This window comes from Gopherus flavomarginatus, chromosome 8, assembly GCF_025201925.1.
Source record: "Gopherus flavomarginatus isolate rGopFla2 chromosome 8, rGopFla2.mat.asm, whole genome shotgun sequence".
NCBI classification, from domain to species: domain Eukaryota; kingdom Metazoa; phylum Chordata; order Testudines; family Testudinidae; genus Gopherus; species Gopherus flavomarginatus.
The window spans coordinates 82,221,341-82,242,413 of NC_066624.1; the positions used below are offsets into that span (position 1 = coordinate 82,221,341).

General features: G+C 38.6%; 1 protein-coding gene and 1 long non-coding RNA gene across 4 annotated transcripts in view; one reads left to right on the forward strand and one right to left on the reverse strand.

The window, feature by feature from the left end:
• PLS1 (plastin 1) overlaps positions 1-18,580 on the forward strand; it is an 87,063-nt gene extending 68,483 nt beyond the window's left edge. The window contains exons 11-16 of one of the 2 annotated variants that reach the window (XM_050965940.1): positions 5,691-5,769; positions 7,699-7,813; positions 9,211-9,344; positions 12,530-12,653; positions 16,894-17,018; positions 17,528-18,578. In XM_050965940.1, the coding sequence (XP_050821897.1) occupies positions 5,691-5,769; positions 7,699-7,813; positions 9,211-9,344; positions 12,530-12,653; positions 16,894-17,018; positions 17,528-17,663 (713 nt within the window). In that variant the 3' untranslated portion in view covers positions 17,664-18,578. Of the gene's footprint in view, positions 1-5,690; positions 5,770-7,698; positions 7,814-9,210; positions 9,345-12,529; positions 12,654-16,893; positions 17,019-17,527 lie in introns of both variants that reach the window. The other variant, XM_050965941.1, reaches the window with a different exon arrangement.
• Positions 1,989-20,928, reverse strand: LOC127057304 (uncharacterized). Of its 2 annotated transcripts, none has more exons than XR_007776053.1 (3): positions 20,154-20,928; positions 8,623-8,795; positions 1,989-5,536 (listed from the first exon to the last, which is right to left on the reverse strand). It is a non-coding gene; the product is annotated as an uncharacterized LOC127057304 (long non-coding RNA). The 2 variants fall into 2 exon arrangements; XR_007776052.1 differs by lacking the exon at positions 20,154-20,928 and adding an exon at positions 16,265-16,651.
• Between the last annotated feature and the right edge of the window lie 145 nt (positions 20,929-21,073).

Consider the following 21,073-nt stretch of genomic DNA (forward strand, 5'->3'; position numbering starts at 1 on the left):
ACTCGGTAATGAATTTTGACTATAGGTTGGTCATATAAGGCCATCTCGTCTCCCCATCCCTGCCATGATCTATAACATAATATGAAGTCCTCCAATATAAAACTGCATTCTGCTATATCTCTATTTTATATCGTTATAGGCAGTAGGCAACTCCCTAATTTCTGAGGTTAATATGTGTATATTAAATGGTCCAAAGCTATAGAGTTCAGACCCAGACCCATAGAGGGAGGATGTCAAGAGCTGTAGTTTTGATTTCATACATTATAGTGATAGGTGTCAACTAGGAAATTTGGGCTGGATTTATACCATACTTCCCCATGTTTTGGGGATGCATAAATTCAGGTCCATCTCTAATATTAATATTGTATATAATTATATAGAAAAGTAGTAAAACTATTTGCTGGCAGCAGAAAAACACTAAGGCTCGAGAATACTGAATTCTATTCCTAGTTCTGAAGGGGAGTGCACTCAAGTGGTTACAGAGCCTTCTGCCGTATCTCCTCCAGCCTGCCTCTCCTTTCCCTCTCTCTGCTCTTGTTTTCCCACAACCAGTCACTGTTCCTTTCTGTTCCCATTGTGCCTAGCCTGTCCCTGACCCTCATTTCTGCAATCTCCCACAACCTGGATTTTTCAGTCTGCCCCTCTGTCTCCAGCTGCCTCTCTGTTTCTTCCCACTTCTCACCTTCTGCATTCTGGCAAGTCAAGTTGCTGCTTTCTTCTCCTCCAGGTTGTCTGACGGGCAACCATGGGGGCACTGAGAGCATAAGAGATACAATCTCCCTCTTCTCAGTTTTAGTGTCAGGCACCACAGCTATCCTTGACGCTCAGAAGGAACATTTGCAGGAAAAGTCCTATTCTTTCCCTCAAGATTTGTGATGCAGCATGCTTAGTCATTCCATGAGGAAGGCACATGCTCAGTACAGTTGGCATGTAGGAACTTTGTGGGGATGGAATATACTCAGTGCAGTCAGATCTTCAGAGAAATGCTGCCAAACTTTAACAAACCTCTAATGAGTTGCAGTTTTCAGAGGCTCAAAACTTGGCCAAATTCAGGTGGATTTTCACATGGATGGCAAAAGGCACATTCCTTATGCTAATGTAACACCTCTGTCAAATTTCAAGTCTCTGTACCAAAGCATGGAGATGTTAGAGCTTCTCTCGCTGAAGTGGTTTGTATCAACTTTTTTAACATGGACAAACAAAAAATTTTTCACTAATCTCATTCTCAGAAATAGTTGAATCATTTTGCTGAAACGTTACAAAAATATTTAGACCAAGCCAGAGATCTGGCATGGAAAATTTCAGCTTACCAGTTAAAATTTGGAAAAATTATAAGTAACTGAATACAGAGTCTTGTAATAAGGCAACTCTATAATATCCATTTTAGAGATGAGGAGAGTCCTAATACTGTTATATATATCATGGCAATGATACAACTCTCTCTTCTTCTCCCCTATCTATCATATAACTATGCAGTCACATACGTTTGCATAATCAAAATAAATATATTTCAGACAAAAGGCGTTACTGGTAGTGTTTTGTTCTGTTCTTCATTTTCCCTTGAATACTGTAGTATGAGCAGCATTCACACCAGTATTTTTTTTTCCCCTGGTGTTGTTATATAAAAGATAAAACATTCATTTCTTTATAGTTTTGTCATCGATGGCTGTCATAGTCTGACTAATAATTTATTACACTTCCCTATTTTGCCTCATGAAATGCAGATTTGACCCCTCCTAATGTAGGTACTGTATTTAGTACTTTTCTATACTCCATAAATGTATTTGTCCTGAAATCTTTTTGATTTTTCTATGACTATAACCACTTTTGTCCTTTTCTCCTGGTTGGTTTTGCATTGTTCTTACACTGCTATCTTTGTTTTAATATGCCGTCACAATCACGAAAAACACAGCTATAACATAATGCATTTATAAAATGGGGGCAAGACTTCCTCAATTCAATACAAATACCATCTAGCTTCTTTCAGTGGAATTACCCACACAGTGGGACCCTTCCAAGATCCAGGATCTAATGCCTAGGAAAAGTTGGCTGGAGGGTGGTTGAAACTTTAACTATACACCTACAGAAAAGGCTTCATTTTCCTGCTTTAAATTCTTCCCATTCCTACTAGTGATTTTTTCCCCGTGAAAGAGCAGAGTGTAGTCATCCCTGTCCTTTCCCATGTTGTTTGGGTTTATGTTAATGAAAGCTGGCTGAGCATTAATTCTGTCCTCCTTTCCATGTATTGGATAATGCCTAATCTCTGTGCTGATCTGCATGTATAGGGACAAAGGACAGGCCCTTTCAAGGTGCTCTTCTTCCCGTATAAAATTGCACAGAAGAAAAGCTCTGACCCCCATAGCTGCATGACCTTTATTGGGCTACTGCTCTTTTGCATTGTGCCCTCTGGGAGCGGGATCTGTCAGGAAAGTAAAACTACTGGGGGCAGGGCTTCCATTTCTCATAGAAATCTGGGTCCTAAAAATCTCTGTCCAATGAAACATCGCCCATCCATGTTCCCCCCAGTGTACTTTTTGTCTCCACTGTGGTGTCACTGCCTGGCCAACTGGCAGCTCATACTCCTTCCATGGGCTGTTAAAGCCACAGAGGGGAAATTATTACTACTCAGGGCAATAGTAACTTATGTAGCAAATTTCACCAAAGGTTCTGCTGCACTGAGAGAGAACTGTACCATGCTAAATAGCCATTCCTTGGACACCTATGACCATCCTCTTGGCTACTCCTCACTCAGCTGCCTAATACAGTGGTGTCAGAGAAGAAAGAAGTGGCAGTGTGATATGAGGGAAGCTATCTCATAGCCATCTTTCTCCTCTGGATAGCTCCATGCCCCATTTCTCTGGGATTTCCATTATTTGACTTTCTTTTGCACCATGTAGCAAAATATATGCCCCCCACAGTTGTTCACAAGATATTTTTTGAACAAGAAAATGGAAAAACGGCTGGTCAGTTTTCAGCCACCTGGAAAACTTAAGAATTCTTATGTGATGCATCATAAAGGATCTTTTTTAGAGTGGCATATTAAATATAGTAAGCTATTTTTAGTTCCTGAATTCCTACTAGTCAGAACTGCACTTTTCAACTTGCATGCTATTGCTCCTATTTGTCTAGTTTGGATTCTTTTGGCAGTGTTCAGCATGCTCTTTAAGATTCTCAGTGTGAGTGGAGTTGCACAATATTTCCTTTAGTATCTATGTTTCCTTAGTATGTTTTCCTGGAAGCATTTGGCTTTTGTCTTGGGAATGGACCAATGTCCTACATTTCAGTCAGGGGTTGATTTTTAATTACCCCAAACTAACCAAGAGATTGATAGGTCTTAAAATCTCCACTAATTCAAAAAGGGATTTAGGTCCAGAATATATCGTTTCTATTCTCTTTAAATTAGTACTTGTCAGCTTGCCAGAAGCTTGGAGTGGATGACAGTGGGTGGATTACTTGATGATTGCCTGTTTTGTTCATTCCCTGTGAAGCACCTGGCATTGGCCACTGTCAGAAGACAGGATACTGGGCTAAATGACCATTAGTTTGACTCAGTATGGCCGTTCTTATGTTCTTAATATATAGTCTTTCTAGTTTTGAATATTTTTAACAGAAAAATATTGGAAAGTTTTAAATAAATATCCTGTTGTGCAATCAAATTGCTTAGGCCTAATCTGGCAACTTTTTGGCATGGGTTAGCCTCTCACCAAGTCCTTCAACTGTGAAATTGACAAGAAATGATGACAGAAATGCAGGGAGTGGGTTGAGTGTTAAAATAGTTTCCATTTTGTTTTGTTTTAACACACATTTATTAATAAAAGCTTCTTATTTTTGGGGGTAGGTTTTTATTAGTAAACATCAGTTTGAAAGTGAAACCAGGAATACTGAATTACACATGACTGAAAGACCTCAAAACTTAAAAAATGTGCTGTAGAATGAAAGTCTTGTAAATTTCCAATGTGCCTAAAATTAATCCCAATACTAATTACAATTAGAGCAGGTTGGAACATTTTTGACTAAAGGTACTTTGTCGGAATATGTTGTATCAACGAAGCTGATACATTTCACAGAGATGTATCATTTTTGACAACATTTTAATTGATAGGTTTCTGAGATCTGGGGCTCTCTTGTCACTGGTGACTGGAGAGACACCTGAATAAAAAACCTGACCTTTTTAATTTGATGATGGTCATTTTGACACAATTCCATTTTGCAAAAACATTTGAAAGGTGTTGATTTTGTTCCAATGGAGAATGAAAACAAATTTCAAAACCTCAAAAGTTGTTGCAAAATGGAATTGTTCTCCATCCAGCTCTAATTACAAGACCAAATGAGATTCTTCTGCTGTTGTTTAGCCCAGTTTGAACATACTCAGTAACATTAACTATTAAGAAACAAAAAAAAAGTAAATCAAAACTTTGTTCAGATGCTGCTGCATTCAAGTTCTGTGACTACCACCCTTCCACTATTTCAGGATAGTTCACCTCTCTTGAATAAAAACATCCCTGAGCGGGGAGAAAAAGCTGTAACTTGTGTACTGTGGATCATCATCCTAACAGAATAATAAGGATTTTCCAGGCACACATTTTCATCTTAAATGTTTCTTATTGTTATTTCTTAAATGTGCTATTTATTGAAAAGCAAATGGCATGTGCTGTATTATATCATAAATAGTGTAACATAGATGTTTAATGAAAAGGTACACAAGGAAAAGTATTGTAATATCAGGTACTTCCTGGTCAATAAACAAGGATGAGTGAGAGAGGAAGTTGAGAAATAAGAGTGCATATGGGAAGCATAGCTCCACAAGTAGTAGGAAAAACAGTAGCCTGGCATATCATTCTGTCAGAGTGGGAAAGCAGCCCCTAGTCATCAAGGTAAATAAGGACAATTCAGATCTGTGGAAAGCACAGATTTGTCTTTCCACAGAATTTTCTGGATTCCCCAGAAGCAAAGTTGCCATTTAAAACTTCCAGAAGCATCTAGCTCTCTTGGTTGGGAAGACATCTTAACCAATACAATGCTGTCATATTGAATCTGCAGCCATGGAAACTGAAAACGTGAGGTCTGTTGCACTGGAAAAGTCTCTCAAGGGAAAGGATTATGTCCCCAGTGCTTTGAGCTTCTGCTGGGGAAGTACTGTATGTAGAAGGAGCAAATATTGGGGTTCTCTGGGGAGAGGACAGAAGTTGTACTGTCTTTTAAGAGATTAAGATACCATGACAATAGGTGCTCTAGAAATACCTTTGACAGATAGATGCCACATAAAACAGATTTAAACTTGCTGTTTATCAACCAAACTATCTTCTAGTGGGTTTCTCTTGATCATTAACATTACTATTACTCCTCAGCACTTGCCCCACAATACAAATCTTAAATGTCTAAAATACAAACCAATAATTGTGTTGTATGGAAAAACATTTTTATAGAAAATATATTCCCCAAGTCTTCACTGTGATGTGTCTGGCCTTTTGCCCAGAATCCAGAGATCTTGAATGTGTCAGGACTTTCTCCATCCCTTGGCCAATAGAGATTACTCCTATAGAAAAGGTACACACATTTTCAAGAAAAAAATTGTAGCACAGGAACTGTTCAAAATAACTTTTGGTGGTGTATGCATATAAATGATTTAAACCTGGCCTTTTAAAACATCTTCTCCAAGTCATTAATATGGATTACATCTATTGCTATAGGAGAAAGTAAGGAAGAGAGGACATTCCGGAACTGGATGAATTCTCTGGGTGTAAGCCCATATATTAACCACTTGTACAGGTAAAACTTTGAGTTCTGATTTTTATTTAGTTATTTATTTAGTCATTAGCTCTTTTAGATGCAATTAAATAGACATTTATGTCTCACTGGAAAACCCCACAAAAACAATATCCAGAAAGTGAAGCTGCATTTTCAGCAGAACGATAAATAATAGAAAACAGCATTACTTAATATTTTTTTTAAAAAGCAAAAATCAAGTAGTGAGCCTGTTGCAGTTAATTTGCAAATAGAGCACTGGCTAGTCTAAAACATTTCGTTTGGGTGTTACCTGGACCCTAATATGGAATGTCAGGAATTAAGATAAGGTAAGTGTTAGTTGTTTTGAGAGAAAAGGATTTCCTACTATACAGCAAGTAAAACATGTTATGAAAATTAGTGTAAACTATTAAATGATAAGAGTAAATGTCAGATATGTCGGAAAATTTATATCCAACTCTGACACTTTTCTCTGGTCCCATAGCATAAGCAATTGTTGTGGGGTGGATGACTACACTATGCCATGATTAAAAGAGTTGTTGTTTCCAGCACCTCAGATCTTCCATACTGTTACCACCAGTGGATTTGTATTGGTAGTAACTCCAGAAGGAGGTCTGGGGCAAAAAGTCTACCTTACACAAACCCATTGTCTGCCTCCATTTATTCATCTGTAAAAAGGATATAATAATATTTAAACTATCTCAAAGGAATTTTGGTGAGACTTAAGGTTTATAAAAGACTCTTGAGATCCTTAGATGAAAGAAACTAGAAAGTGCAAAATACTATTATTCATTGTTTCAGTAAGTGATGTAGGCAACCAAGATCATTTCTGAACTAACAGGGAAAATATAGATACTGATATAGTAGACTGGGAGGAGTTGCAGGTGGTGTGATCATGGTAGGCTCACAGGGCTAACCTCCACTCATTTCACAGTAATATCTGCAAGCTAACTAGAAAAGGTATTGCTGTCTTCCTTCAAATAGTTAAGAGCTGCCTGTATTTTTTCATACTCTGTTGCATCCAAGCTGATTTGCTAAACCTTCACATTCACCTAAAAAGAACCATATCTTGGAAGGTACACTTAACGCTGACAAGGATTTCTTCCCTCTGCTGTGTCTCACAGAGACTAACTATAGCAAACATTTTTATATTTATTCTATTACTAGTTGAAATAGGAACTTTTGCACTCAGGGAATCTTCAAATATATAGGGGGTTAAAAAATGAAATCCACTTACTTTTCTGACATTTCTCATCATTTTTGAAATTGTGCTGCGCAGGGAGTTAGTTCATATCCAAGCAAATTGAAAATGTAATATAGGGAGCAACAACGATGTATGTTTAAATGTTGTTGGTAAAACCTGATTCCATGTGTTCATGCTGCTAGGATTCATTGGCCCATTTTGTTTTATAACTCTCATAAAGTGAGGTTGTCTATAGTATAGATGTTATAATGGGGAAAATAATAGTTTTCTTAACTCTCTTCTTACTCAAAGACTGATACGCTATTTTTGCTTAATCTTTTTAACTATGTTCACCTGTGGACAGAAACCAAGCCTGGAGAATTTCAGCCTTGAATGTTTCAGAAAGGTCTGAACAACTCAAAATGGAGTATTTTAATGGCAACTGTTTGGCAACCTTAACTATTAGTGGTTGCTTCCCTACACCAGCTATAAATTCAGTATCTAGGGACAGTCAGTGGTCATGCCTATTCAGTGAGAGTTGTGAGAACAACAAAACTGTGAAATTAATTTAACTTACGGGAGGGATCAACCAATGGAAGGCATAAATGTGGAGAAACCTGTTCCAAGACTGGTGCAGGGTTTTGTTTTGTTATTTGTGTGAGTGGAATTTCGTTTTTGAACTCTCTCATCTGTTCGTTTTCAGGGGTCTCATATTCTTGTTAATATACTTAAAAAGTACTCTCAATTGTTTTTCTGCTGCTTTGATCTAGTGACCTTGCTGATGCTTTAGTGATCTTCCAGCTGTATGAAATGATTCGTGTGCCAGTAGAATGGAACCACGTTAACAAACCTCCGTATCCTGCACTTGGTGGTAACATGAAAAAAGTCAGTAAATATTCTGTGGTGCATTCCAGTTACAATACAATGCAGTAGTAGGTGTTCATTATATCATCTTGAATTGTGTGAGCTTGTGTCCCTGGACTGCTAGCTCTTAGTTAAGTTGACTACATATTTCAGTTTTACTGAGACAATCCTGCTTAAAAGCACCCTGGGGTATTTTCCCAAGGGAGAAGGAGTATTTTTGCTATATGTATCTTCTTCTTAGTTTTTACACACATCACTTTTTGGTAGTATGAGAAGCTGGGAAAATTCATTTAATTTATTAATGCTAGTCTATGCTGTATGAGTTCTGCTCAGTGTGGTACACTTGAGTTACTTCCGAAACTAACATTTGTTCACAGTAGAATCCTTGTGAAAAGTAAAAAAAATCAGGACCTAGACACTGGATGAGCGGGTTAATGTGTGGGATGTTCCCTCACCGTTCAATTTTACAATAGCCTGTTCGAGTTTGTACAGGCCTTGCAAAATCTAGTTTTTTTAGTCAGTTATATGATTATGGAAACACCAAAAATGGAGACAAAATGTATTGATTTAGCTGATATTTAAACAAGTCTGTAAAGATTTTGTATGCTAAATATAAAAAAGACTCACTCTGATTGTTTAGGATTCATATTCATAGATTTTTAAGGCAAAAAGGACCATTATGATTGGATTATGGTGAAGTGAGAACTCCTTTTTTACACATACATTGGCAGTTTTAGATTACAGCATAGGATGCATTCACGTAGATTCATTTATAACAGACACATTTCTTTTATATTTTAGAATCTCAGCATCTATAGTTAGGATCTTACATTTTACAGTGAATTCCATAATCCTTCTCCAAGTTCCTATGGCTAGGTCTGTCTTTTCCTTATTTTCTCTATGATCCCAAACTCAGCCTTGATGTACGCTAGTGCAACTTCATTGACTTCAGTGGAGATGCTCATATTGACTCCATTGCTCCATTGACTCCACATGCTCAGCTCTGTCAGACAGAGAATGCAAATGTAATGTTTTCATCAGAGGTGCTGGAACAATTTTTATAGTGTGGGTGCTGAGAGCCACTGAACCGAAATGTAAAAACCCTGTATATAATGGAAACCCCTTCAAGCCAGGGGGTGCTGCAGCACCCCCCTTACCCGTAGTTCCAACACCTATGGTTTTCATTCATTCAACTGGGAATAAGATTTCACAGGAATCTTAAAAAAATGTATTTTGATCTTCAAAAATGGTGCAGCAGTATAATGACTTAAAAGTAGTTCTGAAAGAGTTAATAGACTTTACATGGTCCCCAGTCTCAGCATGGGTAACACTGGGACAAGATCGCTCAAAATATTATTAAGCCTATATGTGATATTAATATTTTTCATACCTATAAAGTTTAAACATTTCATTTTTAGATTGAGAATTGTAATTATGCAGTGGAAATTGGGAAGACAAAGGCCAAATTCTCCCTGGTTGGTATTGCTGGACAGGACCTAAATGATGGCAATGCAACTCTGACCTTGGCATTGGTGTGGCAGCTGATGAGAAGGTGAGGAGTTTTTACAATTGTTATATGCATGCAGAGCATAATGGTATCCATACAAAACCATGAGAAGTTAGTCAGTTTTTTGCACCCAGACTACAAATTTGTTCATAGTCTAAGGGCTAAATTCCTCTGTCTACAGTGACGACTGAAATATTTGGGCCTAGAAATTATAGAAATATACAGTGTGTTGCAGTGAAATACTCATTGTTGCTGTCCTCTGTATGAATTAATGCTACAGGAAGTATTAAAGAGAGACAGTAGTCCTCCCCATTTAAGACTGAAACCTCGCCTTTTGTACTGTATAAAATTAAATCAAGACATATTTCTCTGACACCAAATTAAAATAATAATTTTGTGTATTAAAGCAGAATCTAAATAATTTCAGTTCAAATTCTTGTTGAAGTAATTATCTTGATTTTGAAATAAAAAACAATAATAGAGCTTGTTTATATTTTTAACATTTTTAATTATTTCAATTGAACAGAAAAATCTTGGCCTTTTGTAAATTAAGAACCACCATCAATGATGACAGGTCCAACATTTCCCCTATCCCATAAAGTACTTATGTATTGGCTTTCTGAAAATATCATTAACACCTAGAAATAAGGCAGCAACACTGCCAACAGTCCTTTCATTGTACTTATTTAAATAGAAGTTGATGGAGCTATGGCAGTTTATACCACCCAAAGATTTGTCCCATATTATGGAATTGTGTAAAACTGCAAAAATACTGAGTGTACAACAAATAGTGAACCAACTGTGACGGGTTCCCCCGGGGGTGCCACAGAGCGCTCTGACCCATCAGCCTGGGCTCTCTCTCACACTGTGCTGCTGTGACAAGCTGCAAAGCCCTCCAAGCCTGCACTTTCACCAGCATTCACACAGGTAGGGATACACCAGCTGCAGTTACATGCAGGGCTTTCTAATCACCAGCCTCCCAGCCTATGACCCCAGAGCAGCACTGTCCTGCCCTGGTCAAATCTGGCCAGTATATGGGTTTAATATCCAGTCTGCCTCTCCCTCAATGTGAAGAGGACCATGCACACTTGTAACCAAGCTGAGATTTTCTCCAGACACCTTAGTCAAATGCACACTGGTTTGGATTAAAACATAAAATAAATTTATTAACTACAAAAAGATAGATTTTAAGTGCTTATAAGTGATCAAAGCAGATTACCTAGTAAATAAACAAAAATGCAAACTGAGTTTAAAATACTAGATAGGTAGGATATGAATTAGCAAATTTTAACCCTGAGTGATAAATGGGCTGGCAGATTCTTAAAGCACAAGCTGCCTTTGCTTTGTAGCTTGGGCTTATCAGGTTTTCATACACAGTCTAGAAATCCCTCTAGCTTGGGACCATCACTTCTTCCAGTTCAGTCTTTGTTCTTCAGGTGTTTCCAGGTGTGTTGTTCTAGGGAGAGTGAGGTACCATAATGATGTCATTTCCCCCATTTATAGCTTCTTCCCACTTACTGGAAAGCTCTTTTGCTGTGACCTGGGTCAAACAGTTCCCATTGTGTATTGTTATCTCTGAGAGGTTTCTACCCAGATCTGGGGTAATCCTTGTGCTTGTGTGCATTTCCTCAATAAGCCATTAACATGGTTTGACCTTCTAATGTTGTACCTGAAAGGCTGCTTGTGGGTGTTTTCAACCTCACAGTATGTTTCAGTAACACATACATAGCCAGACTTCATAACTTCATATACGATAATAGCACATACAATCTAACGAGATATTGTCTAGCAGATCAAGACTTTTAGAATGATACCTCACAAAGCATACTTTGTGCAAAACATATCCTAATTATATGACAGTGGTGAATAAAGGGGTGCCAGGGTGTCACACCAACTGTTGGAACAAAATGAAAATTCTCTATTAGATCAATGTTCTCTTGGATATCTCTCCTTAAGATGATCCTGTTTAATCTTAAATAGATAGTTCTGATTTTTTTTCTTGTGCAATTTTATATATTGTCTGATAATGGAAATGTGGAAAAGTGCCACATTACATATTTGAAATTCAGAATTTTCACAATGTACCATGATTGAAGAACTAGTTTATAGACAAAAAAATGACAAGAATTTAAAAAGTCATAGTTTCAAAAAACCCAGCAAACCAAAGCAAACACCATAGGTGCCAATTCTGTGGATGTTCCAGGGCTGGAGCACCCACAGAAAAAAATTAGTGGGTGCTTAACATCCACTAGCAGCAGCTCCCACCCCCCCCCAGTGCCTCCTGCCTGCCTGCTACCCCACTGATCAGCACCTCCCTCCCCCCAGCGCCTCCTGCCCACTGTAATCAGCTGTTTTGCAGCATGCAGAAGGCGCTGGGAGGGAGGGGGAGCAGTGGGGAACAGGTGTAACTGGGTGGGAAGAGGTGGGGCAAGGCGGGGCAGGAAGAGGCAGGGTGGGAGGCAGGACTTGGGGTGGAGTGAGGGCAGGAAGAGGCGGGGTGGGGGATGGGGTAGAGGCAGGACTGGGGTGGAGGCTTGGCGAAAGGAGTGGGGTGGGAGCAGGGCTTGCGGTGGAACGGGGGTGGAATCCAGTACCTATGACAAACGCCATCCTTGGACAGCATTAATGCTATAAAGTAGATTATTTATTTCACTTTACTCCCAATTTCCCTTATTGTATAGAGCAGCGATTCACTCTGGTGGATCCCAAAGCAAGACTGAGATCTATGTTTGTGAAATCGAAGTCCTCCTAGTAGATCTAGCAGGAAATTCTACAATATCTTGTATAATAATTTCAACTACTTTTTTATAAAAGAAAAATGTGATTCTAAGCCACAAAAATTGGCAGAGAGATTCAAGGCAGTGTATTTACACGACTTTTATTTCACTTTTTAAAGTGATTAGCGGTCAAGCTGATATACCATTTAATTTCACCAAATGAAGTTAGTTGTGATATGGTAAATAAAATATATGTAGAAAATCTGATGGCGGATAATATGATACTTGGAATAGAATTATATTCTTGTGACAGCTAACAAAATATTTTTGAAGTAGAAAAATAGGTTACAAAAATAGCTTACAGCATAAAATAAGATGTAAAGGTGAATGGTTTGTACATACTACTTTTGTCCTGAAGACATATTTTACTATCTTTTACTGCATAATATTAGGAACAGAGAATAGTTCTATATTTCATTTTTAGAGTCAAACACTGTTTTCTTTTGGTTACAGGTATACTCTGAATGTACTATCAGACCTTGGAGAGGGGGAAAAAGTAAACGATGATATTATTATTAAATGGGTGAATCAAACTCTTGCAAATGCAAACAAGAAAACCTCAATTACCAGCTTCAAGGTAATCTAGAGTCTATATCAGGACAGAAGACAAGTAAATTAATCAGATATGGGCTTTTTAAAGGGACAGTGCTATATAGGTTAGGTTCAACATTGGCTTTACCTTCAATTGACATAATCTGATAAAAGAATGTCTTTGAGAGTCTACCTTCAAAAATGTTCCACAACTCTCGTGATGAGAAATTAAGAGCAAAATCAAACGATAGTCACTGCTTATGTAAGATTATAAAGCCAAATTATTCTCAATTTTTTATTTTTATTTTGTCAATTTTTATTTTATTTTATTTTGTCAATAATTTTCCATGTGCCAGTGTGGCTAACTAGACACTTCCCTGATTTGCCTGTGCAAATGTGGAGGTTTTGGCACTCTTGAGATTTATGGATACAAATATAGAGTACAATTTTGAAAATGTATCTTGTTTTGAAATAATTTCTCAGCACTTTTGAAATATTTCAGCCCTTTGAAACTATTTTCTCCTGTGCTGTAGCAGAACAGCAGAGGAAGCACAAGTTAACCACAAACTGTAGTCCCCGATTTGTGCTGACACCTCTATGAATACACAGCAGACCTAACAAAACAGATCAATGTCAGCTTGTACTTTGTGAAAACACAGGGGAAATATATTTGCCAAATGGAAAAAGAGAAAATTGATAGAAAAAGTTTATCCTTCTGCATTTAATACACATCTACCCAATCACTCAAGAGTGGCTTTATCTCTCTCGTTTGAAATGATAGATTGATAACCACACTTGCACACGAGTATAATGGCACTATAAGCATGCAACTTCAGTGCACACTTTCAAACAATTAGGCATCTATGCTGGCCACAGTAGGAGATGAAGAGACAAGCTATTTAAATATCTGAGATCTCACTATGTTGTGCAACAGTTATGCAAGGATTCTGCTCAACAAAATATCCAATTTTCATTAGGGAAGATTATATATCCAGTCCTTGACATCAGTTCCTGCTCTGTGAGCTTGAGTGTCCTCTCATTTAAACCAGTGTAAATCAGTAATAACACTGGTATAAATCAGGTGTAAATGAGAAGAGAATCTGGCCTATTATCTTCATTAATTAACTCTTGTTAAAAATTGATTGGTCTGACAATGATAAGTCATAAAAATTACTGAAAAGTATTTTTTCAGTGTCTCATTTTAGATCTAGGGAAATATTACTTGACATATTTCCCCCCTCCACTTAAAAAAAAAAATACTGACTGTTCTATATACACATTCATCAGTAAGAATAATTAGACATTTATTATTTGAATTTTTCTTCAGTCTTGGGTTTCCAACAAAACCAAATACCATACATGTATAGAATAGAAAGGGTCATAGGTCACTGAAATTCACTATAGACCATTAAAGTAGAACCGTGCTGGATTTGCAACAGCCCAAGTAATTAGAATTACAGAGATTTTTTGACCTCTGAATTTGAAGAGATACACGTCAGCTTAATCTTCTCAAATAAACTAATGAAGTGCTATGATTAAATGCACAGATTCTGTTGGCACTATGAGAATTGGCATGAACTGGAAACCTTAGGTTTAATCTGGTTGGTGACGGCAGGCACATCACTTGTATTATATGATGAGCCTCTTAGAGAATGGAGCTAACTGCTTCCTGGCTTTGGCACCTCCTGCTGATTGATCTGTTGACTCATCTTGCACTAGGCTGCTCATCTGCTGTAACAGTTGGACAGAAGCAAATGCAGCAGAGGCACCTGCTATTTTAAGGTTAAGAGGAAGCACATCTTAGAAACAAAATTCTCAAAGTACCATTTGAATTCTAGAAATAGACAGACTAGGCCATAAACTGGCAGCAGGAAATAGTTCCATTAGGAGAAAGGGGAAAAGATGAAAATATTCATGTTATTCAGGCAATAACTTTCTGATTTGTTACAAGAAGCTTTAACAATATTTGGACTGCTTAGGACTCCTTTCAAAGTTTGGTCATTTATTTATACATAGAGAAAAATAGCTTATTACCTTGGAAATAGGAAAGAACTCTGAAAAGTAGAGCAAGAGGTAAAACAGCAACATGGGGAATGATGTTCTCTCTTCTTATACAAGTGGAGGGAAGAAAACTGCACACTGAGGTGTATGTTTGGAGAGGGAGGGCTAGACAGACAGAGACAACAGCTATGCTGCTTTCTGCATCTCCACAGCAACATTGTAATAGAGCACTGCTAGCTGGTGAGGAACAATGCCTTGATTTGGCAGGATCCCCTGGGGCTGGGCGACTAAAGATGTTACTGTTGGTTTGACAAGCGTTAACTCCTCTACATGGCATTAATATTTAATGAATGGACAATGCATGGTTGTAGGTGGGAAGTCATACCACAGCATAAGATGATTGTTTCCGGAGCGAAACAGAAGATTTGATAACTGCAAAGGAAAGGTTGAACTCGGCAAGTGTGTAGGGGCTCAGTGAGGTTTGACCCTGATTTTTCCATTAAATAATTGCATGGCATGTCATAGAAAAAGATAACATGAAGTTGAAAGTTGCACCTTTGAAGAAAAGATTAGGGACCAGCTCTTCTACCTTAGTGGCAGCACCAAGGGCCTGTCACAATGTCTACTCCACTCACTGCAGTGACATCTCCTTGTGGTATATCTGGGGATTAGCTCACCACTTGAGATTTCTCAGCCCCTTGTCCCAATTTCTCACTCTGCAACCTCTTTTATGTCTCACGAGCTGCAGCGCTTCCTCTTCATGGCTTGGCCCTCTGGCCAGGTCATTATAGTCCCCGCCTCGTGGGATAGCAACCTCTTTCTAAACAAACTGCCTCTGGCAGATCTACACAGTCCATTGCCCTGTCCATACCACTCCCGCAGTGGCTGGTAGGAAACCCAGACCCAGGGCTGGCTCCAGGCTTTTTGCCACCCCAAGCAGCGGAGGATGAAAAAAAAAAGTCGCGATCGGCGGTACTTTGGCGGCAGCTCCACCACGCCACTTTCTTCTTCAGCAGCAGGTCCTTCCCTCTGAGAGGGACCGAAGGACCCGCTGCTGAATTGCCGCCAAAGAGCCCGACGTGCCATCCCTTTCCCTTGGTCGCACCAAGCACCTGCTTGCTGAGCTGGTGCCTGGAGCCGGCCCTGCCCAGACCCACCCTCTACCTGCTGGGCTTCAGGTTCAGTTAGGATTGTATATCTCTCTTCCCCCCTTCCCAGCTCACCCAGGTGTAGCCCACCCTGTGAAGTAGCCCCTTCTGAGCCAATTTTGATCCCTTCATGGGCTGGTGTGTGGTCAAGATCCCATCACAGGGCCATAAAGCTAGCTCACCTGGTCAACTGTGACTGTTCCCTGTGTAAGGAACGACCAGACGACATAAACGTGAGGCCATGGCTTGTGTGCCATTAAGTTCTATCTACCCCTAGCTGTCAGAACTGTCTTTTGGAATGCTGGCAACCAGGCACAAATTAGAGCAGCTCTGAGAACACCTTTGCCTTTGTCGTGCTGTCTGGAGTGGTTCACAATCATGAGTGCCTGCCTCAGGCCACACTGTCAAAAAAGCTATGCAGAGACCTCAGACGGGTTATATGTTCTTTAATTAGATTTCATCAACCCAATAACAAATGTGAACTCCTGAAGCACTATAACAGTCTTACCATGGAGTCACAGACAGTCCTCTTGGGTATTCCAGTGTATCTTGCCACCCAGGCAAGCTGAGCTTAGTTGGTTGCTATACAGCAAAGATCACAAAAGATTCAGTTTGCTTTAAGTCCCAAGAGACCAGTCACTTACCCCAAATCAATTTGTACCTCAAAGCTCACATCAAAGACATCACTTGTGGCCAATTCTGTAATGAACTAACTAAGGATTATTAAAGAAATTTAGGTTTTTTAGCATCAACAATGTGCCCGATAAGAATTAAAACTGTGGCTGTCTTGAAGATCTTACAATCTAAAAGATCAGTCACTGGCGTCACTAAATGAAGCAAACTGTTCGTATTTGTTTAGCAGTACCAGTTCTGAAAGAGAGAAACTACATGGATTATTAACCTGATCTTTGAAAACTCCTGCTGACTTCACTGTAAGTTTTCCACAGACAAGGAAAGCAGGATTGGACCTTTAAGTAGTAAAAAGAGAAAATAAAGTAGAAGAATAAAGTATGATGCTATCTTTAAAAAAAAATTAGGTTGTCATAGATTTTTAGTTTGGATTATAAAAATACTACTAGGAGAATTAAAGGAAATCTATTGATTAATATTAATTAAATCATTAACTCTTTCTTTTAGGACAAATCTATTAGCACTAGTTTACCTGTACTAGATTTAATAGATGCCATTGCACCAAAAGCAATTCGTCAAGAAATGGTCAAGAGAGAAGATCTTTCTGAACAAGACAAATTGAATAATGCTAAGTAAGTGTTTAAATGATATTTTATATTTTCTTGCACAGAAATCAAGCCTCTGAATTACTGATACATCAAAAGAGAATTATATTCATCTACATTTGTTTTTTTAATTATGGATAAATTAAATTTAAATGGTAAAATTTCTAGACATTTTTTCTAGCATACTGAAAATACCAAGCCAAATTCACTGCTGCTGTAAACTGGTAACTCCACTGAAGTTCTTATATTAATAGTCCTACATAGCCCCTAATAATTAAGAAAAATAAATGCTCTAGTAGATTCAAGCAAAATAAATGTCCCAGCACAACTGTTAATACTTCAAGCAAAATAAATGTCTCAGTGCAACTGTTAATACTTATTTTCATTCAGTCAATTACATTCATTTTGCCAACACTGAAATATTGGTTGGATGTGTATATTTTACCTTTTTTATCAAAATGTGTTAGTTATGGTATGTCTCAAAACATAGGGAACAGATACTAGTAAAATAATATTTTCTCTCTTGTTTTTTCAAGATATGCCATTTCAGTTGCTCGAAAGATTGGTGCTCGTATTTATGCACTGCCAGATGATCTAGTAGAAGTGAAGCCAAAAATGGTTATGACAGTGTTTGCGTGCTTGATGGGAAGAGGACTGAACAAAATAAAATAATTAAGACATTTAATAAAAGTTTCTGCCATGTTAAACACGATAAATGCCTCACAGTTTACAAGATTCTGAAGTTTAGTGGATATAAAACCTGAGATAAATTTGTATGTGCACGTATGGATATATATTCATTAATTACATTTTAATAACTTGTTTATACTAGTGAAGGTTTCATTCAAAGAATTTCATATTACGTGAATTATTTATGGATTAATAGTTCTAGCAGCATATGTTCATTACTAAATTAAGGTTACATTCTTGTATTGCTTTTCAAAAAATCTTGTAAATCAAGACTGGTTCATACGGTTTTCATAGAATGAAAAGGATCAGCAGCTTTTAAAATATGTTATTTCAGGATCTGCTGTGAATATATATTTTGTGGGTGTTATTTACGTGTAGTCATAGCTGTGTGGAAGTCCATTCAAACACTGTTATATTTTCCCCAAACTGAACAAAGATCAGCATCATTGCCTTATTCTCTGAAGGCCTGATATGATTCATGCTGAAGTCAATAAGAGTATTGCCACTGACTTTATTGAAGCTAGTTTGGACCTGTGATCACCATATTGTTTAAAATTTAGTGATTTTATTCATAATGTTGTTGAATCTTTCTTATGGGAGTAAACACCTAAATATATCAGATTGTTATTTTTACAAAACAACAAACTTTCATCAAAGTGAAGAATAACACTATATAGTAAGGCAAATGTGTACCATAGACATTACTGGAAGATCTGTGTTTATATTAATCCTTGCAGCTGGAGTAAATATCTGAACTTTCATAAACTGTTGTATTAGAAAGCAATAAAGAGAGCTGGCCAGTCCAGTCTGGGGATTCAGATTATATGTACTGCATTTTCTTCTGGAATTTTATTTTAAATGAACACTTGTATATCTATCCTTATGAAAGGAGACTTAAAGAGCTTGGCTTGTTTAGCCTAGCCAAAAGAAGGCTGAGGGGGGATATGCTTGCTCTTTATAAATATATCAGAAGGATTAATATTAGAGAGGGAGAGGAATTATTTAAGCTTAGTACCAATGTAGATACAAGAACGAATGGGTATAAACTGGACACTAGGAAGTTTAGACTTGAAATTAGACGAAGGTTTCTAACCATTAGAGGAGTGAAGTTCTGGAACAGCCTTCCAAGGGGAGTAGTGGGGGCAAAAGACATATCTGGCTTTAAGATTAAGCTTGATACATTTATGGAAGGGATGGTATGACAGGAGAGCCTAATTTTGGCAATTGATCTTTGACTATCGCCAGATAAGTATGCCCAGTGGTTGGTGATGGGATGTTGGATGGGATGGGATCTGAGTTACTGCAGAGAATTTTTTTCTGAGTGCTGGCTGGTGAGTCTTGCCCACATGCTCAGGGTTTAGCTGATAGCCATATTTGGCGCCGGGAAGGAATTTTCCTCCGGGGCAGATTGGCAGAGGCCCTGGAGGTTTTCGCCTTCCCCTGCAGCATGGGGCCTGGGTCACTTGTTGGTGGATTCTCTGCAGCTTGAGGTCTTCAAACCACAATTTGAAGACTTCAATAACTCAGACATAGGTTAGGGGTTTGTTATAGAAGTGGATGGGAAGGGTTCTGTGGCCTGCTTTGTGCAGGGGGTCGGACTAGATGATCACATTGGTCCCTTCTGACCCTAGAATCTATGAATCTATTTTTCTGTCAGAGAAGATCAGTGTCATAGAAAAGGTGCCTTGATTGCAAGAAATTCTTCATGAAAACACTGCAATGTGTTACTTTTTGTATCTCTTCTGCATGGAGAAAGACTAATAGTTATTTGATTATGATTTTGGAAATGAGCATTTGTATTCCTTTGTCTTTACCCATAAATGTTAGCCAAACACTTATGGTACTTCAGTATTTAATAAAATTATTTTAAAAAACAGCCAAATAAGGCAGAATACTCAACTAAATACCTAGTAATTGTGGAGTGAAAAAAAGGTAAAAGCAGATACATTGTCTCTCAAAACATGAAAACAATAAAAGCAACTAAAAACAAGATGATACAAGAACAATGAACAAACAGGATTAGACTAAATATTAATAATCTAATATCTGACAGCATACTGACACAAAGAGGACACCTCAAACTAGATATTATATAAGGTGATAGTGAATGGTTCAGAGGATTAGTGATGGGGTACAGAGCCTTTCTTTCCTTGGTGGTTCATAGGGGCAATGCCCGCCTTGTCCATAATAAAGCTGTTATTATTTGCCAGTATTATTCTATTATTATTTCTATCCTCAGTTGCATTAGAAGACATCCAACCCATGGCCAGGGAACTGAATCTTCTGACACAAAATTTGATGCACTTAGCCTGGTTCTGGAGACAAGTTAGTTCATGGCTGGAAGTCTTTAAGACAGACTGAATCTAAGGCTTTTTTGCTCAACCTTCATACAACAGGAACTAATGCTCTACAATACCATCATTCTTCTTCCTGAGATACACAGCTTCAAAGTAAAAAAAATATTTTTCTGACCAGGCTTCTCTGACAATGGATTGCTCCATATGCCTGTTATAAACTGTCACACTAGAAGAAACATGACAGTTCTGCATGGCTCACTCCCATGTGTCCAGAGTTACTCTGATTGCTGTGAACATGATTTCTAGGGATAACCTCCTGTTGATATCTGGGAGCACCTGAAGGTCCCTCCTCCAGCCTAAGGGGAGGAGTGACAGAACCTGGGCCTCAAATGAGTCTGGAGGTCAATTAATAAGAAAATAGGAACCAGAGTGACGTAACAGGGCCAGAAGTAGAGAATCTGATAGGGACACCATGCTGCACAGGCACTGGCATCCTGGGGGTGCTTGAGCCTCACTCCACCCCAGATCCTGCCCCCATCAGGCCTTTTTCTCCAACCTCTCACCCTGCTTCTTCCCACCCCAGTTCTGCCCAAGCTCCCTTCACACCCTACCCCAGCCTCTTCCTGCCCAGTTCCACCCCCTTCCCTAAGTGTACCAGTCCCAGCTCCTCCCTTCCTGCCTCATGCAGGCCTGGGAATAGCTGATCCGGGAGTGGGGAGGGAGTTGATCAGTAGGGCCACCAGTGGGTGCTAAGCACCCACTAATTTTTTTCCATGGGTGCTATGAGCCGCCAGGGCTGGAGCACCCAGAGTCAGTGCCTATGCTGAGAAGAGAACCCCAGACAGCACCCACTGCTCCTCAAAGGGTTCTAAGGCACCAGCAGAGGCAGCCCAGAGGAATTCTGCTCAGATGAGCGATTAACCCCCTGCTCCCATTTTTAAGTTATTTTTTGGAGTGCTTTCAGGACTCATGTCTCATGTTTTCTCCACAACCACGAGGGCTAGAAATAAACTATGTTTTTAAAATGAAAGCTGAGAGTCTCGTGAAATCACATGACTTCCTAGGGGGAGGTGGCAGGCTGAAGAAAATCCCCAG